The following is a 13,592-nucleotide window of genomic DNA, read 5'->3' as shown; positions in this document are numbered from 1 at the left end:
CAACAAGGTTTACTGCAGTCATCTCTGATCATTGATACATAGAAATCCTAGCAGAGAAACTCTATACGGCTCATTCTGTTCCAAATCGGACACCTTTTTGACCTCATCACCTCCCATTTAGTTGAAATTTTTTTATGAACACTTTTCATAAAATAAGAAGAACTATACTTCAGCAAAAAATTTTGAAATTTTTTCCCCGGAGATATAAACCTGTGGGGTTTGGAGAAGTAGGATTATAGACACATTTTTAAACAGCCATATCTTAGGCTCTATAAATGATAGAAACTTGAAACTTGAAAATTAAAATTGAAATGTATAAATTATTTTTAATACCTATTGTGTAAGTTATGGAAACGTATAGCAAAAAAAAAATAACCAAGTAATCACTGTAACTGGCCAGCTTAGGCGTTTTTAGGCATTAGATTTTTAGAGTCAGCGGTTTCTTGGAAGTTTGTCAGTCTGCTCATCTATAACTTCAAAAAACAGTTATACGCATAAACAAAAAGGGGTTTGTTAAAGACACTGTAGTTCCACAATATTTTTGATTAAAAAATAATTGTGTTGTAACTAATTGTTGCACTTGACTGCTCATACATATGAACATACTTTCCACATCGATTCAGCACAAACAAGAATTACGACAAGAGCCATTTTTCATTATGAAGATCAAAAAGACAGATTGCGCTTGATAAAAAAAAAACCTTTTAAAAAAGGTATCTGAGTAAGTACGGAAGTCATATGATTATTGGAATATTTTTTTCGAATATATATAAAACAAGTGACAACAATAATTGTTCCAAAAATTTGTCACTTCTACAATTCTTCTTAATAAAATAAAACTTATAAATGAAAGATCAATATGTATTGGTAGAAATTTATTGATTTTTTTAATAGGGTTTATAATACTTATATGTTAAAAAAATAATTAACAACAGTTTTTAATTACAAAATTTGCTGAATGGCTTTCTCAGACCCTACTTCCTGGAAACGTGTATGACTTTATGTTGAAACCACGTTATTCTCCAGACATGACACTATTCGACTTTTTTCTATTTCTCAAACCCTAAACGACATCACAAAAGAATTGTTTTCAAGAGTAGATCAGATAAACACGAAATCGCACATACCTAGAAATTTGCTCTAACAGTGTTTCTCAAACTGAATAATCCATTCGCATAATTACACAATTTCATACACATTTCATTTCATAATGAGACTACTTTTAACAGGATGAATGGAACAACAACTAAATTCTTATTGCAAAAAAGAGGTATTCTTGTCACTTTTTGATCATACCACAACATTACTGTAGTTTAACGAACTAACATCCAACGGCTACTCTGGCTTAATCAATTTGAGAGAATTGGTGATACTGCTCCAGCTTTGAATACCGGCGATTTATTTGGAGTAAAGAAAACTTACGGGTAAACTGTGTCTCCGGTAAAGTGATCAAGTTCAGAAAACACTAACCGCTCTTGAACTACAAGACTGAAGAAGACGCGCAGAGGCGCCTGGAGAGACATTTTGCGTGAGGCCGAATCCCGATAACAATAATTAACCCGATAACGTGTTGTTAAGGCCATGTATAATTAAATACTTAATTAGCTTTATAAATACTTATCGAATTATCATTGTAAGTTATTTATTATATTCAATATATTTATTATAAATATTATCAAGAGTCTCTAATCTTAAAATGTTAATAAATTTAGAGATGAATACATTTTAAGTTGCTATTCTAATTTTCTCTCATATTCTAATATTTTAACATAACATTTTTATTTTTGTTTTTATAAAATTTTAACATATAATAACAAATTGTTAACAACATTTATTAACAAAACGTGGACAAACCAACATTTTTCGTTTAACTAAATTCAATTAATTAACAATAAATTTCTGCTAAAAACAATTTAATCTTAATTTATATAAACAAGTAAATTCAAACTAATTTCAGACTAATTAATCAAGAAATTCAAATCATTTCCAATATGAGTAAGCTATTGTAGCTTAAAGAAAAAAGTCCCTTAGTATATCAAGTAGTCTTATCGGCATAGATACATACAAAAAGTATAAAAACTATAAAAACCTGCCAGATACAAAAAAAGCGTGTTTATAAAAAAAAAACAGAGATAGTAGGAATTTATTTAAATGATAACGTAGAAAAAGATAAAGTTCTTCGTACTTAAAATTTTATTAGAACCAAATTTTTTAAAGCAGTCAAAAGATCTCTTAATGTCAATGTTAAGTTTTTACACGTCATGACAAAGCAAAATCTTCAAAAAACTACAAACAACAAATCGTCACTGATTTAAGTATATTTATAATGTTAATAAGTATTTACATACGTATATAATATATATATATATATTAAAATATATATGTAATTTGTTTATGGTTTAGGAAGCGTGCACAGACCTCTTCTATTTTGTCTGTGATATTAAACAACTTGGAGTGTGTCAAATAAATTACTTAGAAGACCATTCGAGGACGTCTGTGAACGAGAAACAACGTGGAAAGTTGGCTCATCTTTTAAGTGAAAAAAAAATTTATTAAATAAATTACAACAACGAAATTAAAAATTTATGTATAATAAATAAATAAATAAAAGAAAAAAAAAATTTAAAATGATCGTGAAAAACCCCTCAAAAATAAAAGTGCCGGACTATTTGGATGAACAATTTTTTGTTAATACACTGGAAGAAGGGTTACGAGAAACTAAAGTTAAAATACATGAAATCAATTTTGAATGGGGTAGTAATCCGGGAGATAATTATTGTTCTAGTATTTATCGCGTGTTGTTAGTTTTTGAAAGATATAGCACTGAGAAAGCCGAAAAAGAAAAATTATCATTAATTGTGAAAACTATACCGATAACGCAAGAAACGCAATTTTTAGAAGATGTAGGCGTATTCATTAAAGAAAAATTAACCTACACTGATGTACTTCCACGTCTGGAAATTTTAACCAATGGTGAAAAATTTGGAGCAAAGTAAATTTTAATTAAATGTAACATATAGGAATATTTTTATAAAAATTTATAAAATATTATAATAATATAATACTGAGTAATATATATACTGAAGAACTATAGCCGTATGCATATGCCAGAAAAGCCATTTTTTTTATTTCTAATCTAATCTCGGATATTTATATAGTTTTAAATGCAAATATAATATAAAAATAATGATTATAATTACAATTTTAAGCTAGAAAACCCATTTTTTTTTTGGATTTTATTACTAATCTGAAATGGTTCCCACATATATTGTAGAAGCCTTGGATATTTATACATTTATAAATGCAAATATAATATGTAAATAAAAATTATAATCTTTATATATCTGATGTTATATTATTTAACTATTTTATTCTATATAAAGTAACTGGTATATATACAACCGGGTTTAATATTTTGGTCTTTACTTTGCTACATAAAGTATATATTTCATAAAATATGGAATTGCTGTTCTTGATTTATTAGTACTAGATATTGTTGTAGTACCTGTAACTATATTAACTATATCAACTATAATATATTAACTATATTAACTATATTAACATATATATAAATTTTATAGTATATTTATAATTTTCATAGAATACATATATATGCATACATAATATTCTAGACAGTTGAGCCTACCATTACTATATATTTAAAAACTGTATATTTAATTCCTTATTTAAAAAAAAAAATTAACAAATTATAAAAGAAAATAACATGTAAAAATAATTATTATTATTCTCTTTAGAAGAAGAAAAATACTAAGTTGTTTTTGGTATTAATGTAGAGGAACATACCATCAAAATCCGAGAAAGTTGGGTTTTACACACAATTAATTTTTCTTTTAAAGAATAAATTTTTATTAATTCTTCTAAATGAAAAATTATTTTAATCAACAAAAAAAAACATTAAACTATTTAATTCTCAATAGATTATACCACGCTATTAAGGCGCCCATTCAAACTGTTGTCTTCAATGATCTTAAAGTAGAAGGTTTCGATACAGCTTCACGCCATGAGGGTTTGGATTGGTTGCATAGCAAACTGATACTAGAACAATTGGGTAAATTTCATGCCACTTCTATGGTCCTAGCACATAGAGTAAGTATATATAATACACGTCCATAGTATGAAATTCAATATATAATATATATTCCTAAATCAAGGACCCAACAATTATTCCGCGCTTACAGAAAGGCATGCTTTCTGCCGAAACTGTACTACAAAGTGAGACTTTCTTTATCATGTTTGGTGGTTCTTTGGCACAATTAATTTCTGTAACTAAGACTTGGCCCACATTTGAAAAAATTGCTGAAAAACTACAACGTTACTATGATAATTTTAAAGAAATCACCTCTAAATTAGCACTTCCCAAACCAGGTGATAGAATTACAGTACTTAATCATGGTGATTTATGGACTACAAATTTTATGTACACTCATAATGATAAAAACTTTCCAAACACTCCCACGAAAGCGATATTTGTAAGTGAATATAATATATTATTTAAATTACTATTACGATATATATAAATTCTTATATTTTAGGTTGATTTTCAATTAAGTTTCTATGGTAGTCCAGCACATGATCTTAACTTCTTTCTTAATACGAGCGTACAACTAAATGTACTACAACACAAACGTGATGATCTGATTGCCGCTTATTATAAGAGCTTTTCTGATACTTTAGTATTTTTACGTTATGAGAAAATTCCAACTCTCGATGATCTTAAATATGAGCTACGTAGTCGAGAACTTGTGGGTTTATTTGGACTTTTTGCTTTTCTACCTATGATTAGTTTACCCAAAGAACTTTCTGAAGGCAATAGTATTGATAGTATGACAGATGCAGAAGGTAAACGCAAAAAATTTGAGGCAGTTTTTGGTAATCCGAAGTTACAGGAAACATTCAAATGGGGTCTTAAGCGTTTTAATGATTTGGGAGTTTTAGATGATTATTAAATGAAGTAGTAATAATATTCAATTTTTTTGAATCGTTCTATTAATTTTTGAAATTAAGCCTAATATTAATTTTTCTTCTGTTTTTAATAATAATTAATTAATTGTGATTTAATAATAATAAAATATAGATTAAATATTTGGATATAAAATAAAATAAAATTTAACTTTGTCCTAAATTAAACAAAAAATGTTTAAGTCATTATCAAGAATATTGCAATACCGAGAAATCCTTAAACAACTACAGTAAATAAAGATTTAAGATATTCCGCTAATATTAGCATAAAAATATAAAAATTATTTACAATATTTATTTACAATAATAAGCGTTGTAGAACACAGTTATGCAGTACTGGAAAGGATTATTTATAAATAATATATAATGTTCTTCAAGTATACGGTTTGAGAGAAAAAAGTTCTCCTTACTTCATTCCTTTTATTTCCTTTTGTATCAAATCTAAAAAAAATCAATTAAATAACTCCTTTTAAAAAGAATATAAGTACTGTTTAAAACCAACTTCTATCTGTGGGAATGCAAGACCTCGTTGCGATCGAATAACAATTTCAGTTTTTATAAATTTAAAAAAAATAAATAAAAAATATTTACCGCATGTTCATATCTTATATAACATGTCTACCACATACAGAAACCCTACCTCAAATTAACCTGTATTATTTTGTATGTGAATATGATATTCATCCTCATTCTCAGTGACCTCAAGTTTGATCTTATCAAAATATACATAAAGGATAGAGCCCTGAAATTATTTGCGAAAACTGACAGACTTTCCAACACCGCGTTATCAAATCTCAGGAAGGTTGCAGGCTCCTCGGGGAGGTATGCAGATCTGAGGTCAATTATTGCTTAGTCTGATGAACTGATTAACAATAATCCAATTAATGCGTAAAGAGGGGTTTAAAAAATACTTCAAGTTAAGAGAGAGTAAAAGTGCTCAAGTGCACTGGCTCAAATAGCTTCAACATAATATGATATTCAGTCGATTTCGGCGCACACTTTTACTGCGCTCAGGTCACCTCATCATGTATTCGCCACTCTGACATAATCGCTGACCTATAAACTCCTCACTCATGCGACAGTACTTTGTAACTTGTATGTCCTAGTTTTTAGTAAATAATCTTTTGAAACTAATTTGAAAAATTAATTTAATTAATTTATATTTAATTTATTTAATTTCAACTAACTTGTTTATTCAGGTATTTTAGATTTCGTACGGCTTTTTTAAAACCTGTAAATTTTTATTTGCCTACCATTTATCATTGAATAAGTGAAAATTTGAAATTCAAATGAAAATTGAATAGATAAATTTATTTATAGTTAAAAGGTAAAAAAAACATGTAATACACAATTTAAATATTGTAAATATATATGTAAATTAATATTGTGTTTTATTAGTTACAAAAAATATTTACAATAACAGAACATTTTGGTCATGTCTTTGAGATTATATTTAACACCTACAAATGTGTATATAATGGACTTAAATATTTATCAAATATTTATTTAAATAATCAATCAATATATTGCATAAAGAAATTCTTAAACTAAACGTATCTCTAATAATACATTAAGACTTTTAGAGGGTCTGTAATTACTAGACCCTACTTTATTAATACAATAAGAAAATAATACGGATTTAAGTCCATTAACGGAGTTTTCGATTGGTATATCTGGGGTATTTTTTTAATAGAGATGCACTTTTAGTGCACTTATCATTTGAGATTGGTAGATCTGGAGAGCAAAAATTATAACAATCGATATTAATTTATAACACTCTAGATATTTTGCCAGATTAACAAGGTTACTCTAAAATTAACAGCTGTTTTATATGCTTTGAAAGATAAAGTGTGATTTGATTCGATAAGGAAAAATAAATCGCGGTCGACCAAATTGTACATGGATAGAGAAGGACAAGTAACAGAGAGTCATGGAAATCTTTCAGTGAACTAAAAGCCTATAGCTTTTATAGATAGAAATAATTAGAAATATTTTGTGATTAGACTAAGTCCTTGAATTTGTATTTTTGAACGAGTCAATAATAATAAATATCTAGAATAACATTTTAGATAACTAGAATGCTAGAGTACTCTAAGAATGTCTGATTGAGCAACAAAATTTGACAGATTAAGAGTAAATCCATAAATAATAAGCTATAAATACACTCAGAAAAAGACTAGTTAAGTTAACCTGATCAACCTGGTTAGAAAAATTTTAGCTTATGTGGGAAAGATAACAAGAAAACCAAAATGTAGTTTAATTGAATTAACATTATACGTCAAATAAGAATATTTTGCCATGAGATTTAATACAAGGGCAGTTTGATAAATTAGTGACTTTTTGATTTCCCGCGCAGTTACTTCAAATGCAACAGTGCTGCTGTCAGCTGTAATCTACCAGTGGGCAACTTTCTAATTTTGGCAAGCTACGTCGTTCAGTTGATGTTTGATAGCCGTTCAAAGCAGACAACCTCTTGAATTTTTACGAAAATGGGAAAAAGTGAATTTCTTGTGCTGATTAAGCATTACTGGCCAAAATCCACGAATTGGGATATGAACTGCTACCCCATCCAGCATATTCTCTAGATTTAGCCCCCTTCGACTATTTTCTGTTTCCAAACCTAGAGAAATGGCTGGGCGGTAAAAGATTTAAATCCAATGAAGAAGTCATTACCGAAACAAGCGCGTATTTTGAAAGCTTTGAGAAAAACTATTATTAGGAGAGAATAAGAAAATTAGAAAAACTCTGGACTAAATGTATCCAGCTAAAAGGTGATTATGTAGAAAAATAAAATGTTTATTTGCCGAAAAAAATTTGTTTCATTCAAAAAGTCGCTGACTTATCAAACCGCGCTCGTATATAGATTGACCTGAGTATAATATATTATTTGGCCCAACATCCTTCGTTCGCCTAAGTACTTTGTTAAATATTGTTCATGTTTTCTGACACAGTTGAATTCAATTTTTTAAGTACTAAGTCTATTCAGCATCTACCTCTCCCGTTATTACTGAAATGAGACTCTCAGGACCATGACCTGAAATTTTCATAGCTCATTTAAAAAATATGGTTTTAGTGGGTTAAAGTGTCCCACTGTGGTTTTTGATAATGATTAATTTATTTGCGACTCAAACCAGCAAGTTTATAGTTGCACATTTATAGATATATTTATATAATAGCACTTGATTATAAATATATTTTTTTTATAGAGCCAAGTTTTTTGTTTTCAGTGACGCAAAGTGTATAGAGCAGTACTCATTACTTCATAAAATACAAATAAAAAGAATACAAAAACACTCATTAAATTATTTAAAAGTAATTAAAAATTTTTAAATATGTCGTTTTAATATATTATGTAATTTGAAAATAAATAAATATAAATAAAAAAATAAATGTTAAAAACCGCACATTTAACACTAAATTCAGTGCACACAAGAACCTTTCAATATCGCTTTTAAATCACATCGTAAGTCTACTTATCTTATCACTAATGCAGTATGAAGTGGGCATGTCTCGAGTGTTTACTTAATTAACTAAATATGTAATTAAAATAAATACAGATAGTATTATTTATTTTACTGTTCATGAGAAATAAAAATGTAATTAGCAATGAACTTGCAAATTAAAAATTTGCTCATGATGCGAATAAACTCATATGTGAATATGTGGGTAAAAAGCCTGTAATCAAACGATTTCAGAGCAAACAATAAAAAACTATCTCAATTGATGTGAACTCATGTGTTTACCGGCCACAAAATGACTTGACATATTTTATTCAAAAGAACAGTCACTTAAGTACACAAGCCTACAATTCTACAAATGGAGACGTGTCGCGACAGTAATGAGTTAAATTGCGACTCTTCCGCAGATACAAACGCGGTGCCGGCCTAATTTCAGTTGTAAATACGCTACGTTGTAATCTACGGAATGCATCTCAATAAAATTACGTATTATTACGTATTAGAATATGGAAAATATTTCCATTAATCATTGTATATAAACGTTATTATATTTCATATAAGCTTATAACTTAAAAATTTTATTATGCAGTGTAATTTTAATTGCAATTTTGAGAATTCCACTGTATAAAAGCAATAAACAGCTAATATAGTGTATTCCGTAATCTGTACTTAAATGATGAGGTACATGAGCATGTAACTAAAAATTGATCAACACCGAGTTGTTTTATTAACCTTAACTTCGCTATTCTAGTATATGGTTGGTTGGTTAGTTGGTTACCGTGGAAGATCATCAGATATACATCCACTACCCATAAATGACGATTATTGACCATTTTACTACCACATTCCTTGCAAGAAACCTAAGGAAATAATTACTACCATTCCATCTATTCCGTTAAAATCAAATAAGTTAAAGAGTCCGTTCATCGAAATTCAACGAACTATCAAAAAGTACTGAGTCCAAAAACCAAAAAATAAGAAGCACTTCTAAATAATGTCTCTATTGAATTACCAAAATGGAATAAATTGAGTTAAGTGGTCATGTTGGAAACATATTTATATATAACGTAATATCAGGTGATAAATCCAGTTAAAATTTAGATTTCCTTTCTTCTCTTATTAGAAAAACTGTCTTATCTGGTCTTTTAGCTTTATAACGAAATATTTAAGGTTCTGCTTCTCATTGCTTATATATAGTTTGCTGCATTTCATTATCTTTCTTCCTCTACTCACCTTCTTTATACCTGAGCGTTTTCTCTTTTATAACTAAATATTTATGGTTCTGTTTCTCATTGCTTATATATAGTTTGCTGCATTTCATTATCTTTCTTCCTCTACTCACCTGAGCATTTTCTCCTTCTCCTGGAGCTGTTCCTCTTTCCTCTAATCAATCTCTAATCTTACTCCTTCACCATCATTTCCCCATTGTTCTATTTCTCAACCTCCTTCTTCTTTACTACATCTAATTACTTTTCCACCGTTCTCTCTTATCCCAACACTACCGTTATTACCAGTTCTTAGCTCCCATAGACCAGTTCTGCCTCTTTCTTATTTTATTCTGCTACCAATTCTTCTATGAACTTCTTCTTCTTCACTTCTTTTACCACGAACTCTGCATTCCCACTTCAGCCCTTCTTTACCACTTCTTCTGCTATGCTCTACTACCTTTTTATTTTCTCACTCACCCAGCACAACTTCTTTACTTTTCCTTTCCCCATTTTTTTTTTCTGTATGAACTTCTTTTTCTTTACTACCTTTTTCCACTATCTCTAATTCACCCCTTCTTCACCTTTTCTTCACCATCTCTTTAACTTGTTATTCCTTCCCCTGGCCTACTTTCTGTTCTTCTATCTCTTTCTTTTCTAAGTCTCTAACCATAACTTCTTTGCTTTTCTTTTTCTCCATCTTCTTCTTCTTGCGTTACCTTAGTAAATCTTCCACCCCTCTTCTTTTTCTTCCCTCATCACCTCCTTTGCCTGATTTTCCTTTCCCTGGACTACTCCAAAACTTTTTTTGCTGCTCCACCACTTTCTTCTTACGCACCAGCTTATCGCCCACCTTCTTTCTTTCTCCTCTGCTTCCTTCAGCATTTCTTTAATCCGGTCTTCCTTCCCCCGGATTACTCCCTACCTCTTTTTGCTCTTTTACCTCATTCTACTCTTTTACTTCTTTCTGCTCTTTTACCTCTTTCTGCTCTTTTACTTCTATATGCTCTTTTACCTTTTTTTTCGTTTCCATCACTTCAACACCCACCTCCTTTCCTTCTCTTTTTCTGGCCATTGTTTAAATATATTGTTGTAATTTAATGGCTTTTATAAGTATTATTGTTGTAATTAATGTCAGAGCGTTTAGATTCAATTATTTCGAATTAATGAGGTTGTAAATTGTTCAGTTATATAGATGACAGATATCTTAGCAACATGTCAAAGTACTGTTTTTCTTAAAATACTGATAACATTAATTAGTGTAGGGTAATCTAAGAGTATCCATCATTATACTTAAAGTCCAAAAATTTCATCATTCTATATTTTTATTGCTTAAAAAGACTTTTACTTTTAAGAACAGAGCTGTAGACTGAAGGTACGAGTATAATAAAAAAAAGATTTGATAAAAGCAGAAATTCATTGATAAAATAAATTAGTAGTTCAACGTCTGCGAAAAACAAGTTGAAGTGTGTTTACCCATTTTATCACGTCACATTATCAAATAAAATTAATTTAAATTTTTTATGTAATCTTTTCTGCATAGATAAACAAACTTTTTGGGGTTTCCAACTAAAAAAATATTTAAATTTTAAGTTACAAAAAATGTTAAATATACGGAAGTTCTCCAAGCCATTCTTCCATGAGACACAGAACAAAAAAACCATTTAATTGCTTTTAAGCAAATTTTGTAAATTTCCAAAATAACATTAATTTCATTTAATTATATATAAATTAATGTTTTAGAATTTTTTTTATTTTATTAATATATTTATTTAACTTTATACGATTTTGGAAAAAGTTCCGGATGCACAAGTATATAAACAACAGACACGACTTTTGCAGCATGACATATTTTATAATAATAATTAATATATAATATAATGAGCAAGACTAAGTTCATTTATTTTTTCTTAGTACATCTTAACTATTATGGTATCTTATTTAGTTATAAACCACAACATCAAAATCCATTGAATCAGAAGTGGGAATTTTGCAACAATTCGGAACCACTGATTTTTATTAGTAAACAAACAATTTGCAAAACATATCACGGCTACTAAAACAAAATCGTTTAAGCTTGTATAATCAACACTTTAGTGCTTAGTATATAAACAAAAAGAATAAGTACACTCACTCAGATAATAACTAAAATGTGCTAAACAGTATTAAAAGTTTTTAGTCGGATTTTGAACTTGAAAGGTGTAGTACGTATAACCACAATTAAAACTAACAGATACATTTGCCAGTACTAAAGTCAATAGCGTTCCCTACACAAACCAAAAATGATTATTAAAAATCCTTACAATATAGTTGTGCCGGCTTATTTGGATAATGAATTTTTCACTACAGCCTTAGAAGAGGGTCTTCGAGAAGCAAAAATTAATATAACTGAAATAAATTTTGAATGGGGCAGTAATCCGGGCGATAATTACTGTTCGTGCATATATCGTGTTGTTGTCTTATACGAACGACTGAGTGGCGAATACAATCAAAAGGAGCAATTAAATTTAATAGTGAAGAGTATACCGATTACCAAAGAAACACAATTTTTGGAAGATGTGGGTGTATTTATCAAAGAAAAGATAATCTATACAGATATTTTGCCGAGATTAGAGATTTTAGGACAAGATTTTAAGTTTGGTGCAAAGTGAGAGATTTTTTTTATTAAAATTAGTGATTGTTTTTTAATAATTTTGCATTTTGTTCAAAGTTGTTATTACACTATTAAGTCACCAACTCAGACAATCGTTTTTGATGATCTACAAGTGGATGGATTTAAATTGGCAGCACGTCAAGATGGTTTGGATTGGCATCACAGCCTTTTGTTGCTACAACAGCTGGGCAAATTTCATGCCACTTCAATGGTTTTGGCTAGAAAGGTAAGAATTTTAAGATTGTAAATCAAAAAGTACTGATATGTTTAATAAATTAATAAAACCATTAAACAATAAAAATGAAAATAATTTTAGCTTATATAGATTAAAAACACAAGAAAGTAAACTATTTATGAGTTTAAAGAATATAAACAAAAATAGTTACCCGTTTTTTTCTGCAAAGTGATATTAGTAAAGTATATAAGTAAATTAAAAGAAAATTTAAAAAAAAAGTGTTTTGAACAACAACGAATTATAACAACAAAAATTTTATTATTTATTACTTAACTACATTTTTGGCTGACCATACAGCTGTTTCGAGTATTGTCGATGGGTATTTGGCTAATTACCAAACATTTCTCTATTAAGACAATAGCTTCTATTAAAAAACATGATTTCTCTTATCATAATTGACTTTAAAAATCAAATTTTAAAAAAAATTTGGTTTGATTTGCAGAAAATTTAATACCCTACACACCGAACTCTGTTAAAAATACGATGCACTAAACTTTGCATATATATTTATTTACATAAAGGATAAGTCTCTGGTAGGTCTTTTATTTATTATTTATATAGATAATTTATTTATTTTATATTTTTTTATAAAATGTTTTCAACGCAAACTTATATTTTGTATAAGAATTTTTTGGCATAGACTGCCAATTTCATCCAATTGTCAACCAAAGTTTCATTTTATTAGATCAAAACTAGGAAACAAAAATTAACATTCGTTTACTCTTATAGTTAATTAAAAATAATTAGAATCACTAATAGCACCTATTTTGTTTAAGAACTTAAGAAATTAGTCAGTGAGATGGGTGGGATTCTGCAGAAACTCCCCAGCCATCATAGAGTAGAAGTGTCCAGATGCACTAACTCGGAAAAGACTCAACAAAGCATAACTGCATTATTTTCTCCTAACGTCACATAATATTGAGGGAGCAACAGTTCAAATAATTACGTTTTATTTTTCCTGATCTAATCGTTTCTTCAATGACCCTTAATTTGGTAATTATGTCTATTACATCCCCAATATACATTTTCCCAGTATCCTCACATTTTATAATGCTATAGTT

At 28.8% G+C, this 13,592-nt stretch overlaps 2 protein-coding genes across 2 annotated transcripts; both read left to right on the top strand.

The window, feature by feature from the left end:
* The first annotated feature begins 2,618 nt into the window (after nucleotides 1-2,618).
* Nucleotides 2,619-5,019, top strand: LOC119671273. The gene is made up of 4 exons (XM_038081835.1): nucleotides 2,619-2,992; nucleotides 3,939-4,107; nucleotides 4,173-4,490; nucleotides 4,554-5,019. Exons 1-4 carry the CDS (start codon nucleotides 2,628-2,630, stop codon nucleotides 4,965-4,967), a joined length of 1,266 nt encoding a protein of 421 aa, XP_037937763.1. The 5' UTR covers nucleotides 2,619-2,627; the 3' UTR covers nucleotides 4,968-5,019.
* Nucleotides 5,020-11,773: 6,754 nt separating this feature from the next.
* Nucleotides 11,774-12,621, top strand: LOC119666802. The gene is made up of 3 exons (XM_038076080.1): nucleotides 11,774-12,290; nucleotides 12,354-12,522; nucleotides 12,613-12,621. The coding sequence occupies exons 1-3, from the start codon at nucleotides 11,926-11,928 to the stop codon at nucleotides 12,619-12,621; spliced, it is 543 nt and encodes a 180-aa protein (XP_037932008.1). The 5' UTR covers nucleotides 11,774-11,925.
* Nucleotides 12,622-13,592: the final 971 nt, after the last annotated feature.

Source organism: Teleopsis dalmanni, chromosome 1 (genome assembly GCF_002237135.1).
Source record: "Teleopsis dalmanni isolate 2A chromosome 1, ASM223713v2, whole genome shotgun sequence".
In the NCBI taxonomy this organism is placed as follows: domain Eukaryota; kingdom Metazoa; phylum Arthropoda; class Insecta; order Diptera; family Diopsidae; genus Teleopsis; species Teleopsis dalmanni.
Note: the sequence above shows the minus strand (reverse complement) of the source record. Positions and strands in the feature narration are given on the sequence as shown.